Here is a 16,293-nt window from a genome sequence, read left to right on the forward strand (position 1 = left end):
AACACAGCTACAGTGACGAGGTGTATCGAAGGTAAAACCGTTCGGATAGCAAACTTACAATTCTATCCTAGAGGGGTCCTACCATTGCTCATTATCGTGAGTGTCACACCCTGGAGGCCATAATAGAACCGGTCCCGTAGAAGTAAGTGTATGATTTAACAACACATTACTAAATAAGGGGTAGGTATCGTAACGGATAATTTTATGAATGTAGATTGAACCAATGGATAAGTGAGAATTATTGTTTTGTGGATGCTGACATGGTTTTTTTTGTTGTCACACAAAATCTGAAAACGTTATTTTGGGCGGTGTCTGATCGACATCGTGGTGATGTGTGCCGTTGGCTCGAGAGGTGTGTGGAAGTGTTTACAACCAGGACGTTTAAACTTGGACGCTTATGTGTGGGGAAATGTAAATATGTAAAATTTATAGACAAGGGTATATATTGTATGATATTTTGATTGTATATTTTGTGTCATTTATTAATTTGTAATAAGACGGTGGACATCGAAATGTGTTCAAGCGCTTAGATGACCGCGATCATGATCGCACTTGTCAAAATGAACGTAACTGGACAGGTGGTGCTGAAAGATTAATGACATGGTGCGGTCATTTTATTCTGAGACAGGATGTAGTAGACCACTGACCACAGCATCGTTTAATTATGATTGGTGGTGAGGTCAAAGAATACAGGACTTAGATGCAATAACAAATCTACTGAATTAGAACTTCTGCATCCATTCATCTACAACTATACAGTAATGACCACCTTCATTTGTTTGAAGACCATGTCATGTGATAGTTGGTGCTAGACAAGAAAAAAAGAAGGTAACTGATACTGAAAGGAATATAAGTGATTGTGTCATTCATTGGAACAAGAAGATGGGGGAAATTATTAAGTCTTTGATCATACAATGCTTTGCAACCCAAAACTTGGTTCAATTTTATCAGATGTGTAGTAAGGTCAGACAAGTCTTGTGCAAACTTAAATATAGTAGATTAAGGAAACATTAGCAGCCCTGCCTATTCTGTATGAGCATGTGATAGGTTGTTTGATACAGTATTTTCAGAAAATGTTTTACTCTTTTTAGGAACACTTTTTAGATTGGGTTTGCCCCTCCGTGGACATTTACTTCCCTTTACCTTGGACTATCCCATTCCCTGTCTTTGGTGAACCTTACTCCAGAAATGCCTAAAACGGTAAGTTTAATGTATAGTCAGGTACATGGTCTTCTGTATTGCATATAATATTATGTTCTTGGGGAACACACAATAATTGGAATTAAGTAATTAAAAAATATATGAGAAACCATTCAAGAATGATGTTATAACTCTGACTATACAGCTGAACCCCTTCTTTATTTTAAAGAATTAGATATTCAAATGATTGAAAGAAATCTAGTTAGCCAGGTCAATTAAAAATAACCCCATTCTGTACATAAAGATGATCCTTGTGTGTAGGGTTATAACATGGCATATATTCCCAAACTTTCCCATATAGATTGCCAGTTTTACATACTTACTATAAAGATTTAGATTGATGAGAGTCTACTGCATGCCATCGCATTTATGAAACTTTGTAATCCTGGCCTAATATTTTTATATTGCCAAGAGTAAGCCAAATAATTTTTGAATTTAAAAAAAATATAACCTGATGGAACAGGATTGAACTACAGACTCTTACTGGTGAAGCAAATGTCATTTTTCATGCAGGTACTTTGCACCATACCAGCTATTGTTACAGTCATGTACAATACAAATTACTTTGTCATGTTTCAAACCTATTGTTATGGACTGGAAAAGTTGTTGCAAAAGTCATGTCTTTGATCTTTATGGAATAGATATGCAGCATCAATATTACATCTTTGTTTTGTTTGAAATGATGAGATTCATTTTAATACTTGGTAAATACTAAAACCATAAATTTGTACTGTTCAAGTTTTAGATTTACTTAATACAGTCCTTACAAATGCAATGATTCTTCCAACATTAGGTGGCTGTTTACATTGATATTTGTAAATATTAGAAGACCCAGAAATGTGATGAAGCATTCTGTAGATTGATCATGATTGAGCCACATTTTCAACAAAGATTGATGGCTTTCAAGTGATCTAACAACAGAAGTAAAAATCACAATGATACACAGTGGTAAATGCTAGTACATGTAGCCATGTAATGTGATTATGGCACAAAGAGAAAGAAATGAAAAGTGATGATAGAATTGTGATAATATGGAAGAGAAACAAGTGCATATGGCAGCAGGTGGTTTTGTGTGTAAATGTTGTAACAGCCCTGTTGTAAGGGGATACCCAGCCAATTACCAGGGATAGCCTAGGCCTTCACCCCAGTGTGAAACAAAAAGGAGGGAAAAGATGTAGGTCTGCGCTACACTGGCTTTGTGCTACAGACATCCGAAAGGAGGTCATTAATGCTTGTAATATTAATAACAAGGAAAGGAAACAAGAAGCTGATATACACCCAGTGATATGATTATGTTTGATTTTCTGAAACTGATAGTACAATCAGTATTGATAAAATTCCAAGAAATTCTGTTATGAAGTCCACTTGACTGGAGATTTTATCATACATGTTCTCTGTTGCAGTCAGAAAGTGTGCTGTTTATGAGATAAAACAATAATATAATAGGTCTCTTCAAATTTCCTTTTTCTAGTAAAGTTACCTTGACTTTATCATTTTATGAACAAAAAATAGCTTCAAATTATGCACTGGTTTAACCCAGTAAAACAAATACATTTTACAGTTGTGACAGAACTAGGTCATATTGTAAATATTGCATGCAGGGTCAATCAATGGCCTATCAGAAGCTATGGAATGTGATATTAATTAGTAATGATAATAAAAAAGGAAAAGGAAGGTTTTTCATCTGATTAAGAAACCCAACTTTATGGTCTGCAATATCATACAAGGTAACTCTTCATCTGTGGTTGATTTTGAACACCTAACTCTACAAATATACCAACTATAGACAGTCAGAGTGAAATATTAATGAATTACCTCAGCTTCTTTACAGAGAAAAAAAATGTTGGGGAAGACATGGTCTAGGTTAGGAAGCCTCAACTAATTAGTACATGCAACCTATATCAATAATACAATGTCTGTATGCTAAAATACATTGTGCTTATCATGCTTTTCCTAGATTATTTTTGCTCAAAGTGCTGAGCTTAACTTCTATTATATTTATAGGTTACAAATATTGTGGATGTTTTTGTGATCTAATCCAATTAAAACCTATTATAAAATAATTATTTCAATTAATAGTCTGACAGTGCGTTTCTGTAAATATATTTAATGAAGTTGTAATAAGAATGAAATAATTAAAAGACAAAGAACATTAACTGAAAGGACTTAATATTGTCCCAATAGAACTGATTGTGTCAACTTCTGGAAACTATGATATGTAGAAAACACACAGAAAACAACAATTAGCAGTCATTATTATGATGGTTTAGGTTAGAACACACTTTAAAGAGATCTATGAATCTTTCTGACATTGTTGAATATATGCTGATAGTATACCTGTTCTGTTTCAGTGATATTTAGTATGTATTTGTCAAAAAAGGTACAGCTCTGTATGAATCTGCTTTCACAATTTTATAAAGAAGTAGGCCTTGGGCAGATGCGTAGATGATGCAGTTTGCAGGATATCTACACAATAGTTTACTGAATACCTACACAAGAGTTTAGACATGTAGTATCTTCAGAGTGTTTTTTTTCAACCTGAAGTTTACAGCAGCCTGCCTACATCAATTGGAAAATACATAGTAAATTCTTTAACATTCAGAAGATGCTTTTGCCTGTATTTTGAGAAAGTCATATACATTTCATTTATAGGGTTTTGGCTGTTAAACAGGGTAAAGAAAATCACTGTTGAGAGGTTTGACCTACATAGATATTAGTGTGATGAACATGTTTTTGTGTATCACAGGATCCTTGCATACTTTTGAAGTCTTAGATAGGTATTTTAAGTCAAATGCATCCTTCATACAACTTATGTTGGGATTGGTTTTCATTTATTAGCCCATGTCATCAGCAAGTAAATCTTGACAATATATGTACTTAAACATTAAGTAGTTAAACAATCTTAACATCTACCTCTCAGAAATTGACAGTCAGATTGTTCATGAAACTTTGTGATAATCATTTCCCTGTGATGGAGATAACCAGAAAGGACCTTCCCCTTCATGGGACAGTTACAGGGACACCAGTAGATCCTTAGATGATAAAGTTGAAAGTTCATATTTAAGAACAGTGAGCAGTTCGCCATGAGACTGAAGGGAGGTGCCATAAAGCTGAAAGGTCGGCTAGTTCAAAACCTGCACATGCTTTAGACCAGCATTTCAGAGATTTAAGTTTATCGTTAGATGTTGAAATATATTGATAGGATAAATGAGCCCACATAACATCATGGTATTTATCAGCAGATAAGAGATGTTTTTCACATAATGAAGCCACCTTTTATTAAAGTACATGGCTGTACCACATATAGGCTCTTAATTCGCTGATCCCATTAATGTTTCTGATGTAGTCTACATCAAAAAAGGTATAATCATGCTTTTCAGGTGTTAACTTGAACACATTGCAGACTTGCCCAAAGTGGAGAACTGCTTATTTTGTTCTGTAAGAATTGGTGAGGTGCACACGATGGCCACACCTGGTAACGAGAGTTTAGATGGATGACAGGTACACTACCAAGTCAGAAGTAGATAAGGTACATGGTCACATACCTTAGTATCTAGACAGGACACAGGGTGTGGACATACACATGTAGGTAGAACTTTAGTCATAGCGGTTATATGTGTATATTGTATACACACAAATGGATATATATGAATGAATTATTATGTCCAGAAGCCAAAGGTGTTATAGAGTAATACAGTTGGTTGGTTAACACTGCTCCTTCTGTTAAATTCTACCAAGGTGTGCTATAATATACAGTAAACAATAAATCTATCTGGAGTATTCTTTCTCTAAAAAATCAGAAAACAAGATTTTGATGGATGAACAAATCTATACTGACCCAGGTCACTAGGTTAAATTTTGGGCATGGCTGGTCATCTGGTTGGCCATCTCCTGTGCCTATCCAATGGTGTTTGGTCATTGTAAGATATCTATAATCTCCAACTAAGTAAATAATATGACAAAACATTGAAATAATGTATTTATTGGTCATATTAGCTTTGCTGATTTCACCACTCAGTAATATTAGATGTGATTGCAGTAGATATGAATCACAACTGCAGGTGTATTGCTATAGCAGTAATGGGGAGGGTCCTAGATTAGATGCCAAGGAAGTCCTATTTTTAAGATAAACATGTACATCATGGGTCCCCACCCAGTAGTTCGGATGTAAAGAAGTCATTATAGTGAGGAAGTTCTATAAATATACACAATATATCTTCAAGTCTTCCTGTACACTTTGTGTTCACTTGTCAGTATAATGACTCATTATATCATTAATTTTTTATGGGAAAATAACATATCCTTCTTTTTCATTTGTTGTACTTTTTTAAGGATGAAAAAAAACATTTAATGAGTGATTTCTTTCTTCTTCTTTTTTTTTTTTTTTTTAAAGTTTATTGAAATTAACTTGTTTACTGTCCTCATTATACCATAACAATGAGGATGATGGGTTGCACTGCTTTCATTGGCTTGATTTAAAATATGTGACATGTTGCAGTTCATGTTATAATACAAAAATATTTTGTTGACCTAAATTTGTAAAGATATGAATGGAATTCTACAATTTTACTATATGTGTGCAATAAGTAGACATATGCATGATTAAACCTGTATTATGTATTTAAGTGAATGTATGTAGGTTAAAATTTATTTGTGTTAGCCTGTCTACTGTTGAAAGTAAACATTACAGGTAGGCATGTTATTTGATTTGGGCGTGTGGCACGTCATGTCACAACAAAACGTTTTCATTAAAGTAGGAAATTCATTTATTACTTAGAATTAACTAGATATAATGTATGGTTACTTTTTCCTGTTTTAATGGGTATGATGTGTGAAACTTGTGGTTTGACGGTTGGTGACATAATTTCTGTTAATTACCTGATAGAAAAAGTAATTGACACACTAAAGAAGTTGTTGATTTCCAGATACAGAGGGGTCTCAGTGCCAACCTTTAAGACATATAGGGGTTTTTTTTAAAGAAAAAGAGAGTTAAAGATTGTATTTTGGATAGAACCTACTTTATCATTAAACATATCAATTATCAAATTTCTATTTTTTTTAAAAAGGGTGCAAATTGTTTTCTAAATCCTTCAAGGGACATCGGGCTGCTCGTTTTTAATTCTTTTTGGCATCACAATGCATGTGAACATGTGAATAAGTGAGATTATTTTATGCATTGAAAGTTTGATGGTGTATTGAACTATAGTTAAAATACCCCGATAAGATCAGATCAGAAATCTTTGTGATCGCTATAAACAAGTGTATCATTATCTTATCCTGTTTTATCTCCTGCATATATCTGTATTTAACATAGTTTATTTCATCAGGTAGACTTTAAAATTCAATCTGTTTCAGATAACAATAATACTGTTGCAGTTCATGCCAGTTTTAGACACTATTTAAATGAAACACCTGCAGAGACCTTTCATTTCTAAAAGGATTTATTGACACAATCAAACACTGACAACAGGCCAAGCTGCCAGTATATATATATACAAGTTAATCTTCGGAGATCTTTATTGATGTGTAGGTGTAGGAGATACACAGTATGTTTTGTGAATCTACATTTAAGGGGATAAACTCTACAGCAGTAAACTATGATGTTAATTTAAAGCTGTTTGTTATACAGCCATATAATGTGATGTCCTAGAGTTTAAACTGTACAGTGTTTATATTGTACTTAACATATAGTATACTGTCTATTGTTTTCTAAAGACTGATCCTGGATAAATATTTTCATTTAACAATGTAATAATGACATGATGTATCGCTGCCTGTTCCATGACTAGGACATTTACCTGTCTAATTAACAGTAAAAGTAAGTTTAGTGGACTGAAATTTAAATATAGATGGGATTTGAGACGGTTATTTGAAGATAAGTCATTTTAAAATGCCCCTCCTCCCTCCTCACTTTTTTAAGATGTTTTTTTTTGTAAATTTTTCAGAATTATGTTTTTCCAATTTTATAAAAGAAATTAAGAACTAACTAACCAACAAGTAAAACTGAATATATGTGAAAACCTGGTGTAATTTATACCTGGTGTCCATTGTAAGTCTTATATATACAAAATCCTGCTGCCAACAATTAAAGACTTCACTGATCGTTAGGTATAGTGGTATTATTGGGTTTTATGCACTTTTCAGTACTGATCAACAAGTTTACTTCTAGACATAACAGGTGTTCCCAAAGTCCTTCATCCAACACAGTTAATGGGTGAACAAGAAGAGATTTCTGTTAACACTCCCATAAATGTGTATTAAAATGGTGAAATTGTCCAGGAGCAATGAACCGTGGTAAGGATATATACCACTAATTAAGACTTCCTGGTGTATGGGTGTGTGTGTATACCTGAGTAAACTTACTATATGTCCACAAATAGTTGAATAGTCTAATTTCTTTTATTGCCAGTGAACAATTAATAACTTGTAAGACAGGTTTTGTGTAGGTCAACAGAAGATAGGTTTAAGTCATTTGAGTTTGCGATTTAGTTTGATGGTTGGGGTTAATACATGGGTAGTCTGTCATGTACATGGTTGGATTATTCCCATCATTCATAGTGTATGGAATGTCGTCCAAGAATTTAAAGATTGACTGGGATTGTCTAAAAGTGGTTTGTGTGGTGGTCTTAATCTTTCCTGTCCCTACTTGATAGTTGTAGGGTTTATTGGATGGTGTTCTGCCTGGAATCTTTATAATCACGGGGTCATTGCATTGTCACAGGATTGATCCCTGGGTCCATGTATGTATACAGTACACCACATTGATAAAATCTTTTACATTGAAATTTGTGTCTGTGACAAAACTTCTTGTAGTTCTCTTCCTGTTTGGTGAAATTGGCTTTTAATTTCAAGCCAACAGAGACTTTTGTTTAGACAAAATAAACAAACATTGAATAACACACAATGTTAAGTAATGATAAATCAATCAAGTTCAGAATATTTCAGATGTTAAGGAAAGGATTGACATGCTGGAGAACTAGTTAATACTGTTTCAAATTCATGGTTTCTGTGTCACAAAAAATGTCGGGATGATTTTTCTTAAAGAATTTCTTCTAGTGTTGTTGTTATATTGCAACAGATATAGTCAGTCCTTTCCCTTGTTTCTGTTGCATTGTACTGAGAGATGGTTTTTCCCTTTGCTTGCTTTATTGGTACATGAATATATAGTAGAGGGTTTGCTACCTCATTGAACATAATAGGGAAGGCCCGTCACATGCTATTTAAAGAAATTTGGATGAAAAAGTCTTGGACACAACAAAAGCACATGAACTGATCAGACTATGACCAACCCAACAGGTGAAATCTGAAGATTTCCTTAAAAATAATCACTGGAAAAAAGAAATGTCTTATCATTCTTACAGAGCCAGATGTTGAATGTGGATGTAGCATTGGGTTTACATTTGTATGAGGAAATTGAAAGATTGATAATTATTTATAAGTTGATAACACAAAGAAATGTATGTTTCAAATTACCAAGTAAGGAAGGAAAGTATCATGATGAATGCGGGAAATCATTTCAGCCCAGGAAATGCAGAACAGTGATGTAAAATATTTTCTACAACTGCACATAGAGGAAGGATGATGGAGCTGTAAATAGCCTGCAGAGAAGCAATGCAGACAGACTGCAGCCAACTAGAGAAACAAAGCAGGCTAATGTTCAATAGGCTTGGGAAAGGGTGAATTAAAAAGTCAACACTGTTGATGAGATCAAACCACTTCAGTGCTGTGGTATTACTGTGGAGGTCTCCTCCACATCATCAAGTTATACTGAGCGTTTTATTCTATAGACAAGGAAGGTGTAACCAGAATTTGGCTTGATGGGATCCAAGTATCATTTCATTGCAGAGATAAGGAACAGACTTGGCCATGCCCCAGTTCATTACAGAAATCAATAGAACACTGTACATTAGAGAGGACTGGATTTAGAAGATACATCCAGAAGATGTACTTGGTTTAAAAACTTTCAAGCTCCATATACCTGGCAGATATTTTTGTCATTATACATGATATGTCATCAAAGGAAAAGCCTTAAATTTAACCAGATGATTTTTTTTTGTACCGTAAATGATTAAAGAATTGCTGTCTATGACTAATGATTCCTATGTGACTTTCTTAAAACAAGTTTCTAGTCGGTACCGATGAGGCCAGAGAGATTCATTACTATGTAGTAGTACATTATACAACAATCTAGCCAGTGATGACATCTACATATTTATGGTGCTTACTTTAGTGTTACCTGGCAAACATTCACCTGTCTAATGTTCACTTAGGGCAAGAGTTTCAAGGTCATTTTTCACTATAGAGTTGGCGCACTATACATACAGAGAGTGTTAAAAACTAGTGTCTATATCGGACCCGAGGTCACAGTAGTGCACTGGTGTAATTTTCATTTTATATATATATATATATATGCGAAGTATCTCATATGAAATATTTTTGAAATTTTCATCTGTCCACATTGACGTCTGTCAATCTTTTTCCATATTTACCAATTTTTTCATATCAGAAATAAGGATGATATACAAAAAACTATGTGGGGAAAAAATAAATTTATAAACCATGTTCATTAGAAATCTTCAGTGATACTTTTTCTTAAGGATTCTGTCACTTGCATAACCAATAACAATCTTCTGGGTTTCTTGACAAATAGAATTAAGATGACAGAAATTTTTTGGGCTAACACTTTTGTTTACCTATTGAAAATAATGGCTTTATGTTTATGAATATACTTTACCTGGGACTGTAATAAATGGATCCAAGTTTAAACTTTGCCTATGTGTTAGGCCTGATTGTATTAGTTGACAGCTAGGTAAACTTTATGTCGATTTGTTGAAAAGCTGCTTTAAGAATAATGAGTTCTTAAATGAGACGTGATTTTGGGTAACTGTATACTTCTGTGCTTGGCACAACACTGTCGGTGAAAATAGCACACTTTGTGACATAATGTCCCCTGTCTCGTGATCTTATGTTAGTATTCTCTGCAGATTGAATTACACTACAGAGAATGTTTGGCTAGGTATATGGTGCAGGTTGTCAATGTCAGATAAATTACCACCTATATTTTAATAGACTAATCCTAATTTTCCCAGGGTACTCCTCACCTCAGTAACACTAGCCAGTAATAACACATACATACCTCACTAAACCATGCATAAAAAAAAACTTTTCCAAGTTTTCTTTTATGTTTAAGGTACTTGAAACGTGGCAATCCTGCCAAGCCATTGTTACTGCATTCTTATCAGGGCAAAATAAATAGCTGGGGATGATATACAGATAAAGCACAAGGTCATCACATGATAATGTATGTGTAGAGGACAAGGTCATCACATGATGATGTATGTGTAGAGGACAAGGTCATCACATGATGATGTATGTGTAGAGGACAAGGTCATCACATGATGATGTATGTGTAGAGGACAAGGTCATCACATGATGATGTATGTGTAGAGGACAAGGTCATCACATGATGATGTTTGTGTAGAGGACAAGGTCATCACATGATAATGTATGTGTAGAGGGCAAGGTCATCACATGATGATGTTTGTGTAGAGGACAAGGTCATCACATGATGATGTATGTGTAGAGGACAAGGTCATCACATGATGATGTATGTGTAGAGGACAAGGTCATCACATGATGATGTATGTGTAGAGGACAAGGTCATCACAGAATATAAGATGTACATAGGGGATTAGATTATCACGGGATGCTAGAGGTACGTGTACATATAGAAGGTAAGGTCATCACAAGATGATGGGAGATAAAGAGGACAAGCTCATCACAGAATATAAGATGTACATAGGGGATTAGATTATCACGGGATGCTAGAGGTACATGTACATATAGAATGTAAGGTCATCACAAGAGGATGTAGATAGGTTGATTTAAAAGTTGAAGTAACAAAGAGACATTCTTATTGTTTACAAGGATCATACTATGATATAATCAACAGAAGACCATTGTTGGTTTTGGTTTTTTCTGCCTCATTCACAAACTTATGTGATAAGTCTATTTGCCAACAACTGAACCTGTTAAGTCATTTAAGAAAGAATGAATCCAGTTTTTGTTGTCTAAGAGCTGTGGTAAATAAATGGGTGATGTTATGAGACCTTCACATCTTTTACTTGAGCATTCTGACATTGGCAGCTCATCAAGTCATGTCTGAATCCAGCAATCATAACAAGTACTACAGTGAATGTCTGCAATGGCCTTTAGTGAAACAAGATTCAGCTTCGTGTTGTTAACAAGATTTTCTGAAGAGTAGACTGAAGTCTTAAGACCTGTTCAATTTGTCTATAAGTTGTAACTACAAGTAGCATACTTTGAATATCATCATACAATCAAAGTTACTGTATGTACCTTGTATTCTGCAATAAGCACCAGGTAGGGGGTATTGCCATTTATCTAAAATCAGAAAGTGGGTTTATTACCAAGGCTTATTGCTGGGTCAAGGCGGTAGGTAAAAAAAAACTATAAATGGACTATATTGATGTTTGATAAACATCTGAGCATTAGGAGGAAGAATATATATTGAGTGGCACTGCAGAATTCTAGCATCTGTATAACTGCCCAGATAGATGTACCGTAGACATATTTACCTGTACAGGTAGGCCTATAGTATGTCTACCTGATGACCTAAATATAGCTGTGGTAGTAGTGTATTTATTTCCCAATACACTTGCACATGTCTGATGTGTGGGGGGCCAGAAATGGTCACATTGGCCATGAATAAATCAGTTGTGAATGATGGACTTCATTACAACGCATATCATTGCATTCATTCCTCTGTACATCATTGTCATTCATCCATGGACTAGTCACGAGTATTAGCTTGGACTTCAAATCACCAAAAACTTTCATGTATTGATGGCTAGGTCACCTTGCTTAGATCATTTAGAGCATAACACAAACTTTCAACATCCTAGTACAGATCTACAATTCAGCTATACGCCTAACTAGGATTTCCGGTTACAGGGGTTATACATTAAATAGCTGACATTGTGATTGTGGTCGATCATTGCGTTTATGTTGAGTAAGCCTCAGTCTGAGATACAGATGTTTAGAGCTTGATTCATAAGTTGTGGGCAGGGTGTCTCCCTGCTTTTACATGTCTATGACCCCTGATAACTCCTACCTACTATGGTATTCCAACCTTTACTGATTACTGTTGTGTAGGTGTGTCCTAGGTAAACACTCCTCAGATAGGTAGCTGAAATATGTAATATACATAGCTAGGGCTTTATCAGGGAGAATGCACTGCCGTTCACAGTGAATCTAGTGTATAAGATGTACACTAATATATGAGGAAATTGTGTTTAGCTAGCTGTCTATGAGTGTGACAGGTAATTAGAATTCATGAGGGCAGTAAGAGAGAATTTCTTACCTTGGGAAAGTAACAGGAACACAGTGAACACAGAGGTCAAGGGTATTTCTAAAATTGTGTTCAATCATCATTCAGATATGTTTACTTAAGTCTCTAATCTTTACACAATTTTCTTTGAATTTGTTTACAACTGAATTTGTATTAAATTTTTTACTTTTATAAAAGAATTGTTTACAACAAATGATAACCCCACTACCCAGTCACCACAGAACTGATAGTAGTGAAACATACTACTGACATTTGTTAACACAGTCAACATTGAACTAATAGTCCACCCTTTGAGGCTTGTTAGCACAGGCACCATTGAACTGATGGTCCAACCATTGAGGCTTGATAACACAGTCACCATTGAACTGATAGTCCAACCATTGAGGCTTGTTCACACAGTCACCATTAAACTGATAGTCCAACCATTGTGGCTTACTAACACAGTCACCATTGAACTGATAATCCTACCATTGAAGCTTGTTAACACGAGTCACCATTGAACTGACGGTCCAACCATTGAGGCTTGTTAACACAGTCACCATTAAACTGATAATCCTACCATTGAGGCTTGTTCACACAGTCACCATTGGACTGATAGTCCAACCATTGTGGCTTATTAACACAGTCACCATTAAACTGATAGTCTCATCAGTTATTGTTGATTATCAAGCCAGCTATAAAATTGAATCTGGATAATGACTATTACATCTATGACAACACTGGAAAAGTGATTCACATTTTTGTAAAATTATATGATGCACTTGAGTAAATTTGTATTGATTATGGTGTAGTGTGGTTGTAATTATGATGACAGCAGTATGTATGTATTAGTGAGGGACGAATAAGCAGATAAAAATTCACATGTTCTTATGATGTGTCGTATAGTGACACTTGTGTCTTAGTGTTATTGTATGTTCCTGAGAGATGTCAGTGATCTACATTACTATCCTGACACTTGAAAAAAGTGATTTCAACAGGATGTAGGGAAAATTATATGGAGCAAAAACAGTCTAAAATGAGTCATCATCACACTATCCAGCGAGGCACTATTAGGATTGTTATAGGCATTTATTTCTCTGACAAAGGGAATGAATTTTTCTGGCATGTGAACACATTAATTGTGTTGTTCTGATAGGCTGGTGAATAATTCATGATGATGTCGTCATGTTTTTTTGGCATTACGTAGATATGTATGTATTAAATACACTGCGCTTATAGAAAGGAAATAATTTGTTCAAACCCAGTCCTCTTTAGTATTTACTAAACACTTATTTGAAGAGATGTAATTTATGCCATGGTTGCATGTATACTTGTAGTAGATACTTAAACCTAGAAAGGCCGGCCTACTTCCTGTCTTGAATAGGAAAATCCATTTCTGACCGAGTCTGACAATTTTCTTTTGCGCTCACAATCAAACTTTAAAACAAAACGAGGAACTTACATTAACAAGTCATCAGTTTTGCAATCTTGACATTTTTGCTAGCAAGATGATGTCAAATAGATGAGTATCTTTATCTTTGACTTTTCTACTATAAAGGTGCTGTAAAATAGAAGTAATGTCAAGTTGCAGTGCAAGTTATATAAGATGAACGTTGGTAAAAGCAATAGTAGCAGATGTGTATGTATTACTACAAAGAAGAGTTTATTGTCAGTGACGTGTCGACCATTACATGATCAGTAATATTTCATTTGTTGGTTAAAAGCAAGAGATTTCGACTTCGATGGATTTTGCTGACAAGTGACAACTCTATGTAAAGGCTCAATTTTGTTGTTAGCCTTTGGTATGTTAGTGTCCTCTGAAGGAATTTAAAGTTTAGACCATGTCCAACAAACTACCTGCCACTTTTATGCAAGATTTCGAAATAACCTATAAATTTAAAATGAAAAAATTAAGAAAGGTCTTGGGGATGGAGACAGTTGCAATTGTTTTGGAATGAAGGGAAAATTGACAATGAACTTAAATATTTCTGTGCACAGCATACTAAATATGTGCACTTTTAATTCAATATGAAGACAGAATTTGTCGGTAAAGTTGATATGTTAGCTTGACAAGACCTTTGTGGTAAAATGACACTGTCCCCACACCATCACTTAGACTATTTACTTTTACCAAAGTAAAATTTTCATCTTTGATTGTGATACCATATGGAGAAGAAAAGATAATTTTAATGAACAAAATACTGAAGTTATCATTAAAGTTGGTGTTTAAATTTCAATCATATCATGGTGCTTTTGAATTTTCTTTATCATTCTCTGTACAAGAGGATACATCATAAGTGTGAGTACAGGCAACTTTTGATATCCTAATACAAAAGCAAAATTAATCATTATTTAAGGTGATATTTCATTTTTAAAAGGATTTTTATAAAAAAAAAAAATACTGTCATTGTAGTTGTGCTGCATATATTTGGTGATATATGGGTGGAGGGAGATGTACATTAAAAGGCCATGTTTGTCGCAGTAGTGAGTGTAGGTCCTGTACGTAGGTGAAGTGTATGCATGCAGCATCATACATGTTACACTGCCTTACAAGTGAAAAACATGCTATACGTTGTAGAAGATATAAGAGGGATATTTTTACAAGTTTATGTTCAAGTGTAGGTGGAAATGACTGTGAGGGATTTGGCTGCCATGCATCTCAGTGTAGGCGTTGTTATCAGGGGAGATCACCAACAACAGTTAGAATCTTACATTATGGCTATCATCATGTACAACTTAAAAAAGTAAAAGACCTGCTAAATATCACTAACATGTCAGCAAATTCCAGTTTACCGGTGCACATTTTTCTGATACCAGTAGAAAGGACCAGATTTCTCGATACAGAGGTATTCAACATACTGATACTGTATATGTAGTGGTATTTATATATTTCCCAGAATCAGATCTGGGAGAGAAGGTCAGAAAAGTGCATCATGTAATATTAGTTGTGGTTGGAGGGGGGTAGGCAATATGGCATAGATTAATTTGATAGTTATGGTCAGGGGAGGGGGTAAACTTGCTGGAGGCGATATGTACACCTTAAAATTGAAAAAGGACCATCCATTTCCATTTAGTGAATATTGCTGAAAATGACCCATGCCATTGCCTTCATGAACTTTAAGCTCCTTGATGTAGTCATGAGAGTTATTGAATGCTTGTATATCTTATCCCATATCTGAGGAAAAAAGTGTACTGGAAAATGTGGGGAAAACTATTGAAACCATCTTGGATCTGTCAATTGTTGTGTCGCTACCCCCAAACTTATACCACAGTGTATTTAGGTTACATACAGAATCAGAGCATTCAACTAATGATGAACTCCTTCTGCCTCTGGCCATTTGTATATATTCTATACCTGAAAGTTGGGTAACAGCTGATGGGGTATCATAACACATTTAGACATGTAACACCTGTGGTGTCAATTAATTCTGTAGCAAAACCGATCAGGCCACCATTTGCAAATTTTCAAAATCATGATTTTCTTCCATGTCATATGAAATATTCATGGTTTCCCTATATTTTACAGATGGTGTATTTATGCTACAAGTATATTCCTGATATTGGATACAGAGTTATCTGTCTATTGGACATTGATATGCTGATGTTAACCAGTCCACTTCTGTTACTTCCTATGTCTCGAATTACCACTCTTTTAGAAATTGCAATGGGCGTTGACCTATTTCTAAAAATAAGGCGGAATTTCAAGAAACAAGACTTTCACTTATCACTACTTATATAATCTG

General features: G+C 34.8%; 1 protein-coding gene across 2 annotated transcripts in view; it reads left to right on the top strand.

The window, feature by feature from the left end:
- LOC132550251 (radixin-like) overlaps window positions 1-16,293 on the top strand; it is a 33,197-nt gene continuing 16,904 nt past the window's right edge. The window contains exons 1-2 of one of the 2 annotated variants that reach the window (XM_060214297.1): window positions 1-180; window positions 1,092-1,200. In XM_060214297.1, coding sequence (XP_060070280.1) covers window positions 1,189-1,200 — 12 coding nt within the window. In that variant the 5' untranslated portion in view covers window positions 1-180; window positions 1,092-1,188. The remainder of the gene's footprint in view (window positions 181-1,091; window positions 1,201-16,293) is intronic. The other variant, XM_060214296.1, reaches the window with a different exon arrangement.

Source organism: Ylistrum balloti, unplaced genomic scaffold, assembly GCF_031769215.1.
Source record: "Ylistrum balloti isolate Yb309-2 unplaced genomic scaffold, AGI_CSIRO_Ybal_v1 Utg370114, whole genome shotgun sequence".
Lineage (NCBI taxonomy): Eukaryota > Metazoa > Mollusca > Bivalvia > Pectinida > Pectinidae > Ylistrum > Ylistrum balloti.